This window comes from Semicossyphus pulcher, unplaced genomic scaffold, assembly GCF_022749685.1.
Source record: "Semicossyphus pulcher isolate SPU_LCO1_2020_fin unplaced genomic scaffold, fSemPul1.0.p SCAF_4, whole genome shotgun sequence".
Classification (NCBI taxonomy): domain Eukaryota; kingdom Metazoa; phylum Chordata; class Actinopteri; order Labriformes; family Labridae; genus Semicossyphus; species Semicossyphus pulcher.
The window spans coordinates 27,103,399-27,118,672 of record NW_027211715.1 but is presented as its reverse complement, the minus strand read 5'-3'; the positions used below and the strand labels follow the sequence as shown (position 1 = coordinate 27,118,672).

Genomic DNA, 15,274 nt, shown 5'->3' with positions numbered 1-15,274 from the left:
TTCTGCAAAACATAATTTATTTTACCTTAGTTCAAAATGCTAAAAGACAGGTAACAAATTAAACACATCTGCTTTTATACGACAAAGTGTTTCACATCTCAAACTATCAGAAGGAGTGCTTCCTTTTTAACAGAAAAAACAAAAAACAAGTTATACAATCTTTAGTCTTATCACATCTCGATTACTGTCCAGCAATCTGGTCTAGCGCTTCAAAACAAGAGCTTAATAAAGTCCAGCTCACCGCCTGGCTCTTCACTGCTCAATGAGGGACCGTGTGGACAGGATGCAAGGCTGTGAAAGATCAGGGCGGACGAGAGACTTGCATGTAGCCCGGTCCAGCTCAGAAGAACCATCTGTAACTCAAGAAAAACCCGCATACCTCTACTCACAGCTGACACACACAAATAATAAGACACAATTATGACACCAGACGTGTCTTTATGGGGAGCTTCACGTTACCTCTGCCTAAATCTAATGCTCTAAAGAGGACAGTGATGTGTGGGGCTATGTTGAAGTGGAATAAAATGCCACTACATTTCACCCGGAGTTTTAAAAAGATTAATAAAGAAATCTGTTTAGCCTAAAGATGAGATTTTGTATGACATTCTGCGTGTGAATGTGGGACTAATTTACATGAACTTGAGCTCAAATAACATCTACTCTTGTGGTGACATTATGAACGTGAAATGTAATACTTGAGAACTAAATCAAGGACGTGTAAATCAAGGACAAAGCCAGGACATGTAGATTTCACATTTAAAATGCTTTATTGATTGAACTGTGTTTGTTCTACTACAGGAGAGAAGATTTGTTGGAACACATGTGGAACATCCGTACTGTGTAAAGCTTGGAAAAAGTACAGTAGTACCTAACAGTCAGGTTTGTGTAGGGAAAAGGGTTTAACAAGCCACGGAAAGAATGCACAAAATGGCGCAAGGCAGTAAACATAAGGCAGTTTCCTCTTCAGCAGAAAGTCTGGACTTTAGTCGAACACAAAACGAGAGATATTAAAGCCTGTAGCAAATGATGAGACCACTGGATGATGTAATCACTTTCTCAAAATGTTCCAAAAAATTACCTTTAAAGTTATTTTTAAAAAGGAAAGTGTAATCATGTTTTTGTCGTGATATTCACCTTCAATCACCAGTTACAATATTACCATGTTAGCAAAGCATTTTGTATTAAAGTTATAATCTCGAAGTTCTCTGTGTCGTTCTATTTGGCGGCACCTCATGGCGATAAAAGGCAATTGCAGGCGCATACATCCCAGATAACCAGATGTCCACGGTTGGCTCCGGTTGTAACTCTTGATTTTCCTCGCTGACGGTCGCTTTCCTTTTCAGACTGTTTGCTTCATCTGAGCGTCGATTTCGTTTCTTTTTCTTTGGATTTTCACATTTCTTTTTTTTTTTAAGATTATTTTTTGGGCTTTTTATGCCTTTATGTCAAAGAGAGGACCGAGGATAGTCGCAAAAATGGAGGAAGAGAGAGTGGGAACGACACACGGCAAAGGGCTGAGGGCAGGAGTTGAACCCGGGGCCCTCGCATCGAGGACTATAGCCTCTGTGTGTGGTCACCGATTTAACCCCTGAGCCTAACTGGTGCCCTGGATTTTCACTTATTTTTGAAGTTGTATCTGTAGTCAACGATCTTTCCTTTGTTTGTTCAGCCATAGTAGATTACTGTTTACTCGCAACAGACCGGAAAAGCAGCTTAGCTCCGCCCACCCTCTCTGGCAGACCAACCACTGCTGGGTGATGGAGAACGCGTCACTAACTGGGCGCTGTTTGTGATTTTTTCCGCAAAGGTCGCCACAGACACCCAGATTGTAATACTGCAAATGCAAAGGCTTTCATCAGTGGGCCATAGGCTCATCCCCATTGTGTTACCTTACTCGGCGATAGATAGAGACTTAACAGGCATTTATTTACATGAAAATCTTCGAGATTATATCTTTTCAATCAATTCAGATCAACACTTTGAACTATTATCCTACAGTCACTGCAGTTGCTCACAGGCCTCAAATCCACCCTAAAGAATAAGACATGTCAAAGTAAAAGACTAACAATAAAGGCGACTTGCAACAACAACGGACATTCAACCAACAATACATTTGGCCGTTGCTTCAGCAGAGTTATCTCTATTTACAGTCCAGAATTCATGATGAATTTCACAGTCTTGTTTCACGAGTATTGGGCACATGCTGGACTTTTGAGATGGAGATTATTTCGGCTTGCCTCCTTTCTCCTTCTCAAACTGGGCGATCTGATTGAAAATGCTCAAGAGGTTAGAGGGAAGGTCTTTTTTAGGCCGCACTTCCTGCAAACTCTTTCTGTTATGATTTTCTGCACCTCCTCGTTCTGACCTGCTGTTCTCTTCCTCTGCTTTCCTCCTTCGACTGTCCCTCTCTTCTACCTCCTGAATTTCCTCCCTCCCTCTGTTCTCATACCTACCACCATCGAAGGAGTTCCTCTTGGAAGAGTCATGTCTCATCCTGCTCTCCGACTGTTTGGACGCAGAGCCAGAGTTCCCTAAATATTCCGATTTGAAACTGGATTTCCGTGAATACTCAGACTCCGCTGACGAACAGGAGACTCTCCGTTTTCCGTCTCCGTCTAAGCTGCTCCTCCTCTTTGAGTTGCTGTCTCTCCTGTCTTTCCTGTCATCCTCCTTCCATCTATCCCTGCTTTTATCCCTCCCTTCTCCACTCCTGCTCGTCCTCTCCTCTCTTTCTGGGCTTCCACTCAGACTGTTTTTCTTTCTCCTTGTCCTGCTCTCCTCTCTGTCCCTCCTCTTCCTTTCTCTACGCGAGGAGTCGGACTCATCTTCGTCTGAAGCTGCCGATAAGGAATACAGCTGAGAGATCCTTCTATCCTCGACATCCTTCTCCTCTACCTCCTCATCATCCCTCTCTCCAAACCCAGGGCCTCCCTTCCGGTTCAGAAAGGTGGCTGAGGTGTTAGGAGGAGCGGGATACCACTCCACCTCTTCCTCCTCTTTCTCCTTCCTGTCCCTCTCGCTCTTACCATCCTCACTCCTCCTACTCTCCCTTGAGGAGATCCTGCGATGACGCTTGCTTCCCCGGTCAGACCTCCTCCTCTTTTTCTTCTTCTTTTTCGACCTTCTGCGAGATGAGGAGGACGAGGAGGAGGAAGAAGAAGATTTCCCGGAGGAGACGGAGGATGACGAGGAGGAAGAGGCTGATCTCTTTCGTTTTTTCTTCATCCTGTGAAAAAAGAAGTTTATTGAAACTTATCTCTTAAGGAAGCTTTTGCATTAAGTTTTAAGGCTTTTTCTGCAGTATATTTACCTGCCATACCTTATAAAGATCAGAGCCAACTCACCTTTTCTCCTCTTTTAAGATCTTACGCAATTTCTCAGCGCTGGTCTGGCTGCTTGTAGCTTTCACCTGCTCCTTAGCAAGAGCTTCTTCTCGCAGGCGAATCGATTTCTTTACGGTCGCCCGACGAGGAAAGGCAAGACATGACAATTGCAGGCAAATGTCCATAGCGATATATTCAAACACATGCACGCCATGACCATAGACATGCAGCAGAGGCCCCACATTCATTTATTCAGTCATTCATGTTGCAGTAGAAAGTATGGAGAGGAAGAGGAAGGTCAAGAATTGAAAAAAGGTCAGAAGAGCATAAGCAGAATGATCACAAAATTTACAGCGAGTTGTTTATTTACCACAGAAGAAGTGGTTTGATCCAAGAGCATGTAGAAGCAGATGGATGGACAGAGGAACAAAGAAGTGCAGAGAAAACAAACAGCATTTGTTCCCCATTGAGACAAAGAAGGTTTCAACGTTACCGTACGTTGACCAGGGGACGCGGCGCACGACAGTGTCCAGTGGAGGGGTCGTTGTCATTGTCCATTTTTTTTTTTTTTTTTTGTTTCACCCCCCCCACAAAGCAGCAACAAGGCCGTGGCAGTTGGAGGGTCAAAGGGCAGAGTCCCGGGGTCGCAGACACACACACAAACACCAAAACACTTCATCAGTATTACAAACCATAGAGTCAGAAACATAAATGTGTTCATGTAAAAATTCAACAATGGGAACAAGTAGAGCGTCTGTACAATCTCCGCCCAGATTCAGCACCATGGACAGCGCTTCGAATGTATTTAAAGCCTCACCACACAATCAGGTGTTTACACTTGTTTGCCTTATTAGACCTGATCAGACTTACAGTCGCATGCAGACTAGTTGGGTATATTTTTGTTTTGTTAGGCCCGGCATGTAAACATAAACTGGTTTGATTTATTTAAACCAGCTGAATTGGCAGCCGTCACTGTGACTCATTCAGGCCAATTAGGAACTGGATTTACTGCACGCCCAAGATAATTCTCTGGCATTACAGACCTACCTTACTGTCATAAAAATCCTGCAGGTAACTATTAAAGCAAATTGGTCCACATACACGTGATTGTAAGATCATGTCTCAATAGTTCTAGAATTTACACCTAAATGATCTTTGTAGCTATTTTATGGGGAAGCAGAAATGAGTTGTCGGCAAAACACTGACAACACCCTTCAGGTTGACATGGCAAATATGGCTGGTTAATAAGTCCCTATTTATTCATTCAGAGGGTACAGAGAACACTAGCATTCAGCTGGAGTTGTGTTTGAGTGCCTCATAAAAGAAACATCCTATTATGTTGAAATTTTGGATGCCATTTAATAATAATTATAACTTTATATAGGGTCTTTCAAGAAACCCAAGGCCACTTTACATGGGAGTTCAAACAAATAAACACAAGGACAAGGAAACAAAGGGAGCTTAGTAACTTGTTGTTATTGATTGTAGATCTTGTTGAAAAGGAAGCAGTTTTTTTAAATGACTGAATGGTTGTTGCGTTGCGTATCTCAATAGGGCGAGAGATCCAGAAGGTGGAAGGTGGAAGCTCTCTCTCTAATCTCTCTCTCTGTTAGGATATGAGTTGAGCTATAACAGAACCATTTTAACCAAAGAATTTCCTAATTTAGGATGGCATAGAGCCTGTCCTAAATTCAGCTATCAAACACAGCAGCTTCACTGTTGTTAGGTCTGTTTGGCAGTGAAAAGGAAAAAGAGGCAACAACAAGAACACCCATATGATTAAAAGGCTACTCAAATATATGTAAATCCACTACCAAGATGATTGATTTCTTATTTGATTGCTGCTTTAGGATCTGGTCAGCCATGCTGCTCTGCAGGTGGTCATACAGGTCACAAACACACTGCCTTTTTCTTAAGGGTGACTTTCATACTGTGGCTGCAGAGATTCAAGAAAAGGCTAGAACTGCTTGCCAGGTTAAGATTGGAAAATAATGTAACTGTAATGAGACCCCACGACTGGATCACACCACTATGCATTTTTACATCTGTTTAAAATAACTGACAGAAATGCCAGTCCGGGCTCATCTCAGTTGTCTCTCTCTCAAATGCTTCTGAATCTCAACACAGTCTGTTGTTTTTACAGTTTTCCACAGGATGAGATGCTCTTCAGCTACGGATCAGTGTGTGTATGCGTGTGTGCTGTGGCCCGCTCACCTGTATGGTGTCTGTGATCTTGTGAAGGGCCTCCTTAGCTTCAGGGTTAAGGTCATCGAGAGAAAGCGCTCTCCTGTACAATCCCTCTGCTGTTACTAGTTTTTCTTGTTCTTCAAGTCTAGACACACAAATTAGATCTATGAGTAAACGAGGAAATGTGTACAGGTCATAAGTATTACTCAGTTACAATTAATTCCAATTATCCTGTTACCACTCCCCTATTGGCCTCGTTTTTATAATGGGAACACACCAGCCCGGCTGATGCTCAGTATTCTGTTCCTTAAGAGCATTTTTATGTGACGGAAACTCAATGTCCCTTCACGCTTTCTGGGATTCTGTCGCCTCTGCTGACTTTAAGCACAAGAAGTTTATAAAAGTGTCGACGATGACTCGTGTTTTAAAAATGTATTTAGTTGATGAAAATGACGGAAAATGCTCATCAAAAATCTTTTTCTACGACGAAGACGAGACATTGACGAGCTAAAATTAGATTGTTGAGAATAAAAAAAATGATGACACGTTTAGTTTTCATTAACGAGGCGAGACAGGACTTAAATGTAAGTGTGTCTAATCTGTCTGTCAAAACACAAGCAATTCATTCCTGTAACTGGGTAACCCGGTAGGAGCTAACGGGTATCACAAAGATGGTTGTGAACGTTCTCAGTTAACCCAGGCTTTCTGCTTCAGGCTCTGTGCACGCTCACAGAAAAAAAGGAGCGTTTTACGCGTCATTTGATGTTTCTTCTGCACAAAAAGGAGTGATGATAGGCTGTCTGCTTCAGTCGGACTGTTTAAATGAGAAGCGATGATGAAACGTAATCTTTTGATGCGGCGTCTGCATCGTTCATTTACCGTGTGGATGATCTGCTGAAATTTAAAGTCTTAATTTTACCTGAAACAAACAGGGAAAAATTTGGAGACTGGAGTTGTTCTCAAGAGAGAAAATGTTTTGACTAAAAGGTGATGACTTTTTATTGACTAAAACTGGACTTAAATGGTTTTCATTGACTGCAACAAGACTATAAAGGGTAAAAGTGACTAAAATGTGACTAAAACTTACTAAAACTAATTTTCATCTGAAGACTAAGACTAAATCTAAAATAGCTGCCAAATTAAAACTCCATTACTAACATCAAATTACAGATTGTTCCACGATATTCCATGATTACTGCGTAAGAACCCTAATGGTCATTTTTAGCATTAGGAAATAAAAAGAAATTGCTGTAAACTGCTCAGAGATAAATCCTTGTTTATATCAAATCAAGTTACTTTCTATTTGTTCTAGGTTGGTAACGTAACACATGTAACATGTCCAGTGAGAAACAGCAGCTAGGAGCAACAATAAAGCTACCACATCAGATACCCTGTAAAGAAACTGCTATTGAACTCTCTACATGAATGCAGCAGACTTTTTTTCTATCAATCTCCTTTTTGTTTTATTGTATCTATTATCAAAGCAAAGGTAGCGCTGCTTACTGTTTTCCTCTCTCCACCAGTGTCTGGCAGAGGTACTTCTTGGCGTTGCGGTGATCTGGACAGTTCTCCAGAGCCAATTCAAAGTCTGATATAGCCTTCATGATGCTGCCTTTGTTTGCATACCTGTGAACAACCAATGAAGGGAACACACAGTCAGAACAAAACAACATCTAAATCGATTAATCAATTGATCAGTGGATCGAAAGAAAATGTTTTGCCAACTTTTTTTACAAGCAAAAATGTCAAACAGATTCTGGTTTATCTACGCAAGAATTTGATCCTTTCAATTTCATCATTTGTGACAGTAGAAGGCGAAGGAAGCAGTTTGAAGGCGTCCCTCTGAGCTCAGGGAAATTGTGCTGAGCATTTTCACAACTTTAAGACAAACTATAAACTAAACCTTTAACCAGTTAATCTGGAAAATAACCAGCAGATTAATCAATAAGGAAAATAGTTGTTAGTTGCAGCCTAATAGGGAATCACAGGCAACGTATGCAAAGCATATTTTTGGCATGCGTGTGCCGAGACAGAACCGCTCCAATGTTATTCAGTGCTGCAATATGAATGCTGCGCAGAGGGGCGGGTGTAATACGAGAGTCATTTTCTGCTGCTCCGTTTGTTTTGCACGTCAACTCTATTTTTCCTCGCTGCTGTGCGTCAGTAAAGCGTATCCATGTTAAACCATGTGATCTCTTCATTTTGGCCTTCATTTCCAGTTCATATTGATGTTTTTGACAGACTAGATGAGCAGGCAAAGAGCAATGTACATTTCCTCAACATCTGGGATTCTACATCCTACATAAATACAGAGTTTATGCACAATTAAGAAATAAATCTACAAGTCGGTTGCAAAGTTGTCTTCTTCTACTGTTTCCAGCAGTCTGCACACTTTTTGGCGTCACTGTCGCCCCTATTTATGACCAGGAATCATAACTATCATTGTCTAACTTTGAGATTCATCTCTGCTGTAGTCACAGCCGGTGTGGATTGCAAAACAGACGCTGCCTTGACGCTTGCGTTACATGCCACGCAGGTTCGTCTGACGCTACAGTGTCGGTGTAGATTCCCAGTAAGTTCAAAAGTTAAACAAACAAATATGTATGTAAGTAAACACCAGAACATTTCAACAATTGTGCAATAATACTGCAGTTTCCTGCATCATTTATCTGTTAGGGAGAGTCCCCCTATTGTCATAACATACCAACATTTCTCATATTTTTTTTATCAGCTCATAATAATTGGTATGTGTTTGCGGTATTATGCTGAGCAGGCAGCAAGCCAAGAGCAGCTTTTCTTTCTAACAGAGACAATCAAATGATGATAGGAATAGGTGTGGTATAACATTTGTCACAAGGCCTTCTCTTCACTTAGAAGTTCAACTAATAAGTTGAAATCATGACACCAAACCAAACCAGAGTTTTACAGCTAAATAAAGCCAAAGATGGGTTGTGTGACTTAAAATAAAGTCGCTTTCCCACCCTTTTCTAACCCTGTTTCAGGGGCGCTTTTGTGACGCAGCAGAAAAGAGACCGAAAGCAGGATACTTCACTGGCAATGGGAAAAGACACAATCGGTATCTATAAGCAGGTCTTGCCGGGTCTGAAGATGTCGGTTGGAAAGGGGTATAAGTATTGACTTGACTATTGACTCACAGAGCTCCACGCGCCACCAGTGCTTCTACATTCTTCGTGTCGATATCCAAGGCTTTGTTGTATTCATTCATCGCTTCAACGTGGCGACCGTGTTTGAAGTGGTCCACACCAGCACGGACACTGAGAGAACAGAGACAGACAAGGAACAGGGAGAAGAGCTTTATATACATGTCAGAAGACGCCAGAGGAAGATACATTAAAACAATATCCCAGTAAAGGAAAAAGTCCCTTCAGGTTTGTATCCTGCAGTAACATTTAGAGGTTAAGAATTACCACTTCAAGGCCCATGATGCAGACTGCTTCTTCCGGATTGCAGAGGCGAAGTCCTCTTCTTGGAAAAGTTTACTGTAGAGAAACACGGATGCACAGTTGAGAACCCTAGCAACCTTTCAAAGCAGCCCGCAGTCCTCTCTCATCACTGCAGGTATCCTCTCCATCAGGTTTGCCTCTCATCATCAGCCTTTCGTCATCAGTGTGTACCTCATCTATTCCATGATAATGAATATATAAAGTACACTTTCTTGAGTGAGCTTTTTCTCTTATTTTTAAAGAGCTTTGCATGAAACTTCAATTATGTGAAACCCTAGTTTACCTGGCAGTGGGTTGCAGATTTGGATCGTTGACCAATTTGAAACATGTCCCTCCTGAATCCAAAATAAATCCTTGTGTTTTTTTACTCCACTCAACTGACACTAATTAATCTGCGGGTAGCTGACAGCTAGCTTGGGTTCATCTGATCGAATGAAAATGATGTAAAAGGATTGCCATTATACCAAAGGCTCCATCCCAAAAGGTAACATGTTTGAAAGCTTAAGTCGGGTGCACACTACAAGATAATTGGGCCGATTTTGGGCCCGATTCCCCCCTTCAGGCAATCGTAAGCAAAGCCCCGATTTTTTTGATGGTTCTAAAGATGATCTTGCCAGATGCTCCAGTGGTGTGAGGTCTGTTAAGAGTGATTTTACTTCCCCCAAATCTGCTCGGAAGGCCGTCGTGTCCGCACCGATTCCAAATTGTAAATATTAAACATGTTCAGTATTTACATTCTTTCACAGTATTACCAAGGCGTAGGGATACACGATATTGGATTTTTTGCCGATAGGCCGATATTTTACAACTCTTTTAGCCGATTACCGATATTTTTTTCCCACACACCTAATTGCAGAGATCATCAACTCTCTTCTGTATTGGAATTAGCGTACAGTATAATGTTGATACTCTTATCACATTTGTTACAGCGGTTGGGGTGACGGGTCTTGAGATGGTTAATCAAGTTTGTAGTGTTGAAAGACTTTGCCTTGGCTCCTCCTCGCATCACCGAAGCTGAGCAGTCATTGCAAACAGCAGTTTTGCTTTCTATTTCAGACACTTTAAAAAAACATCCACACCACGGACATTTTGGCTTCTAACTCTCTCATGCTGCAGGTAGACACAGGTGACGTCATCACGCTGCGCCGCGCAGGTCTTCTTCGCACCGGGGACATTGCGCCGAGGTCGGGCATTTAATCAAGTATGCAGCAGCCCATTATTGTATCGGTTAATTATATCGGCGGATATCGGCGTGTTGGCCGATATCCGATAGTTCATTTTTAAGCCAATATCATCCGATACCGATAACGTGCTGATAATATCGTGCATCCCTACCAAGGGGTAATAATTATATTCAGTGAGTTAGAACAAACGTGTTTTTTGCCCTGCGAAATCTAAAGGTTAAATGATCGTGCAGTATTTTCAACATCTAATGTTTTGAACCCTTATTAGCTGCAAGAGTTTCTTTATCGTCTACAGCACAACTTTGAAACCTAAATTCACATGCAGACAAACAATGGGTCGTCACCGATTCGTCAAAGATGCAGGCTAGATGCTAGGTAGTGCATCAGAATGGATGACATGAAGGCAAAAAATAGCTGTGTTTAATCACGGTGTGGGTCTTTGAACTTAAAGGCGGGTTCTGATTTACACTCACTTACTTATAATAATAGTAATTATCATGACTTACAAAGATAATTGCAGGTAACAAGTTGATGAAGGTGCTGAGCTACACAGGTTTTAGCGTGTGCTGTTTTGCAAACCCTGGCAAATGCAGGATTATGCAACACAACAAAGAGTCAGCCAGTGGATGCGTCTTACCTTTGTAGTCCTCTCATCATCGATGGTGGATGGTTGTCACTGATTCCCACCTTCTCAAGCAGGTAGTCCACGACAGAGGGATTGTGGTAACCGTGGCAACTCCTCAGTATACACTCGTACGTCTCACTGGAGTCAGCAGCTGCACGAACACTACGACTTAAGAGGAGAGGAGTGAGAGTTCAGCTAGAATTGAACACAACATGAAAAACACTGAACACAGGTTATTGCAGTTACAGAAGTTCCTGCTAATATTAAATGTCAATTCATTTCACACAGTTTGTTTTTCAAGTAGTTTCTCAAACAGTTCATTGTTTTATATTTTATATTGTCATGTTACCTGTAGTGTATGGGCAGCTCCTCCCTGGGTATGACACCCAGTTTGATGTGCTCCAAGGTGGAGGAAAGAGATGCCTGGTGGAGGGAGATTGTGATTTTCTCCTGGTAGCGGTCGATATCTTTCACTGCAGCTACAGAATGACAAGATGCAGATCTTAGGTAAACACATTTTTATTTGTCAGCTAGTAGATTGAATAAAGCAAACTAGACCAAATGAAGCAAAAAGTATTGCAAAGGTTTACTAATAATAAGAATAATGTTTCCTCAATGCATAAAACATGCAAGAGAAGCTTTAGTTATAAATGATGATGACGAGGTGTAAAATAATTTCCGCAATCCATTGAGGGTTGGGTGTGATCAAAACTATCTGGCCTCTTTCAGAAGAAGTGACTGAAACAGCTGTGCGTTGGTGGGGCGTGTCCTTCCAGGTAAGATAATAAAATATGAACCTGGAAGGCTGTTTTGATTGACAGTAACAAGAGTCTGTAAGCTCTGCGGATGTCAACACATCGCGATGTGGTTAATAAAACTATGAGGAAGGCTTAACTTAATTTACCACAACAATGCAATCAGATGACATAACATCAGGCTGCAACAAAGGTTGTGACCGGTTCAGTTGTTTTGTTCCGTCACAGAAGGCCTTCGCATTGGCACAACACACTTTCTTTCACAATGCTCAGAACAAAGCTAAGGACATTTCTAACAATTAAAGAATTCCAAAAAAGACGTGTACGATACTGGGACACCAGTAGAGTTGACTGGCCGGGCAGAAGAATGGTTGTTTTGGAAATTGAACTCCTTCTAAAAACTTCAAGATGCAACTTTCTATAATTGCAAATATGGTCCTTATAAAATCAAGTCCATTTTTCCACCAAACCTTTTTAAGTTTAAAGTCAACATGAGATAGAAGCCTTCCAGCAACTTCAGGGAAGACAAGCCTAAGTCTGTGCATAATTAAACCACTGTTTTTTCGATACCACGCGTTTACAACGATACAATCTCGATTTGGACTTGCAGCCAGGTCCAGATAGTTATCCTGTAAAACATCTCTCTGATCGCCAGAAAATTCATACACAATTACAATTGAAAGAGAGCAAGTGTGGAGTTTCCTGTGGACATGGGCTTTTACAATACTCAAAAACTGTGTGTGCGCAGTGTGACATGTTATAAGGCACTAACCTCTGATGAAGTCCCCAATCTGGTAGTAGGACAGAGGATCATCATGGCTGCCAGTGGAGGGAATTTCTCTGATGTGACATAGAGCCTGGAGGCAGAAAGAGGAGAGTGGGAACACAAAGTTTAATTACATTTTGAGGGAAGAATTTAGGTCTTTATTAAACAATGAGAGTACAGAGTAAAAAGATTTAGTGGGAGGAAGAAGGATGTAAGGTGACGGACTAGTATGAACAATCTGATCTGACAGCATTTGCACAGAACTAACCAAGACATTAAGACGATGTTTTGCGGGGATGAATGAGACAAACAATCATAGTATTTTTATGTCTCATGCATTCATTTAAGTGTACGATGGATGATAAGCTGAACGTGTTTGGATATGCCTGTTGATGTTTTATGTTATTGCAATATAAGTTATCTTGTCCTTTGCCTACAAATTCTGTCTTTTATGCAGAGTCTCTTCATAGAGATAAAAAAAAGTTACTAAAGTAACTATACTTCTGTGACGCTACCACCTTTGAACCTTTAGGACAGAAGATTCATGGAAGCCAAATATAGCTTACAGCGGGGCATTCATAGCTGAGATACCCATCATGCAAACAAGCCAAGCATGTGACTTAGCTTACATAAGATCTCATCCTGCACAGTGCACCAAGAGCAACATTGTTTATTCCCACTGCCAGTCATACAGAAATGTCCAGAACCCCAGAGTTTGCATATTACTGTCTAACTGACCACCTCTAGTCTTCTGCATATACTGTTTAATGGTGGATTAACTGGTTTATATCAGTTACATGGTTTATGGCATGACGTGTTAACCTACCGACAACTCCAGGTCTTCTATGTCTCTCTTCAGTCCTCCTGCAGTGCAAAGCAAAGTGAGAAAGAAGCCATATTCTCTGATGTTGTTGATCCTCCCAACCACTATGTCTCCTCTTTCCAAGTCCCTGTACAGCATGGCTTTTCTCTCCTCGTAGGACACCTCCATGAATAACTCCACTGGTGGCATGACGGCATACGGCTCTGAGAAAGCACAGGTTGAAAGCTGAATTAAACATGTTGCACACAAAGATGCATCTCATTATTTCTGACAGGCTCTGTAAATACTGAGGATACATCCACATTTGCATAAAAAACATTTTTTTCTCTCACTGTGTTGGTTCTCCATCAACACAACACTGGCATTTTAGTCACCCAAATTTGGGGCATTCACAATCTGTCTCCAGGGAATGCCAGTTAATTGTTTAGGTTTGCACAAAGCAGTTCTTTGCTAATCAGTGATATTAGCCCGCTCTGTCACAACGGGGGTCTGTGACAATTATACAGTTATATTTGTGTTCAAGTATTTTGGTGTGGATGGAGATGGTAATTGTTGACATGACGGAATGGCAATCATGACTGAGCATGTCCGTTGAAAAAAACAAATAACCAAACATAAAATTTTACATAAAAATATTAACATTAAATCCAATGCAATGAGGTGTGTCTTATTTGTCCAAGTGAGTATTAACATCTGGCATGGATTTGAGGACACTGGGTCACATGACATGGAAGCTATTAAAAAAAAAACTTTTTCTATAAGTAGATGAAAAAAATCTATTTAAAGTGTGTCTTAATAGAACAAACTAATTGTACAGCCTAATGGGGACAGAGGCCTGAGAGATGTGGTCAAACTAACACACCTGCAGCCTCCTCCTCCTCTACATGCTCCTCCTCCTGAACAGTGGCGGTCTTCCATGCTGGACAGAACAGGATGTCTGCCTTCCTGGCAATGAACTGCTCCACAAGGGGATTGTCCTGCCCTTTACTTCCGCTGCACAAACAGAAAAGAAATGTTCTGAAGAGGCTCTTTAGTGAATCATCTTCTGCCAAGTTAAGTGTTTATGTAATGCATACCTGGCACAAGTGAATTCAAGCAAAGAGGGATAAGTGATCTTTTATCTACAGGTGATCAGAAATGTCAGACAAAGCTTACTGTATAACCAAACTGGAATTATATCTTTAGAACCTTTAAGTAATATTAGAAGAAATCATATAATAAATGTAAAGACGCTTACACTTCCCTGGGGGCTAGAGGTTTTATGCCGACATACCTCTCACACGTGGTCTTGCACAGGTCAGACACCACATCTTGAAAGTCTGGGTTTTCAGTTTGTTCACATTTCAGTTTGTTGAAAAGTGATTGTCCATGAAACGTCAGACACTGCCTGAGCAATTCTTTATCCATTCTCTGTTTCTCTTTCAGATCTGCACTTACATACTCGTTCAAGTCAAAGACACAGCAGCCGTTGAGGGTCCTTGTCTCTGGTTAAATCGATTTAGCTGTTAGCAAAATGTGGCGAGTGATATGTGTCTTTACACTGAGACATCTGGATACAGCAATTTAACGTATTTAAAATCTTACTCTCGAATTGTTTTTATTTTTTAGAGAACAGGACGAGAAACACGTTTAAAGTACCGTAAAAACATTCCCCTGCGTCGTTCAGCTCGCTAGCAAAATAAACGCTAGTTAGCCTAGCTAATACTATGTCAGATTGTAATTTGGAGTTCGTTGTGTTGTTAAAAATCACGCTAATACGCTGGTTAAACCTTTGCAAAGTTTTCCCTTTCGCTATAACAAAACGCACAACTGTCGTTTTATTTGTACAAAGTTACGCTAGAGCCCCACTACTCTTCAACCATGAATAGCCATACACACAAACGAATCGAATGAGCATGCGCAGGATGTGTTACACTGAAAGTGTCGAGAGAAACAAATTCCATCTGGGAACCATTGAATAGTGGCCGGACCAATAGAGTTGAATCAAAAAACTGTTTTAGTGTCTTCTGTGAGGAGTTTTTTTTGGCTGCATATGAAATAGACTGAAATTAATTCTGATTACTCTATATGACCTACAAAAGCAAACCAGACCATCAGCAACAAGATTGATTATTTCTATATAGTAATATTGAACAGCTGAAACTGCT

The 15,274-nt window shown here is 41.2% G+C and overlaps 1 protein-coding gene across 3 annotated transcripts; it reads right to left on the bottom strand.

Annotated features, from left to right (window-relative positions):
- Positions 1-750: 750 nt before the first annotated feature.
- Positions 751-14,997, bottom strand: ttc14 (tetratricopeptide repeat domain 14). Of its 3 annotated transcripts, none has more exons than XM_069679789.1 (12): positions 14,365-14,997; positions 13,990-14,120; positions 13,131-13,330; positions 12,311-12,395; positions 11,133-11,262; positions 10,796-10,951; positions 8,939-9,010; positions 8,666-8,785; positions 7,014-7,136; positions 5,538-5,655; positions 3,345-3,451; positions 751-3,226 (listed from the first exon to the last, which is right to left on the bottom strand). In XM_069679789.1, the coding sequence occupies exons 1-12, from the start codon at positions 14,532-14,534 to the stop codon at positions 2,224-2,226; spliced, it is 2,415 nt and encodes an 804-aa protein (XP_069535890.1). In that variant the 5' UTR covers positions 14,535-14,997; the 3' UTR covers positions 751-2,223. The 3 variants fall into 3 exon arrangements, 2 of the variants coding, with proteins under 2 accessions (XP_069535890.1, XP_069535891.1); XM_069679790.1 differs by having other exon boundaries at positions 14,401-14,997; XR_011309387.1 differs by lacking the exon at positions 751-3,226 and having other exon boundaries at positions 3,368-3,451; positions 3,817-5,655.
- Positions 14,998-15,274: the final 277 nt, after the last annotated feature.

Excerpts from the sequence above, each read along its gene's own strand:
- ttc14 (XM_069679789.1), bottom strand. The coding sequence starts at position 14,534 with ATGGATAAAGAATTGCTCAGGCAGTGTCTGACGTTTCATGGACAATCA. Across the intron at positions 12,396-13,130 it reads TAGAAGACCTGGAGTTGTCG|GCTCTATGTCACATCAGAGA; the intron begins GTAGGTTAACAC and ends TTCTGCCTCCAG. Across the intron at positions 10,952-11,132 it reads GAGCTGCCCATACACTACAG|TCGTAGTGTTCGTGCAGCTG; the intron begins GTAACATGACAA and ends TCTCCTCTTAAG.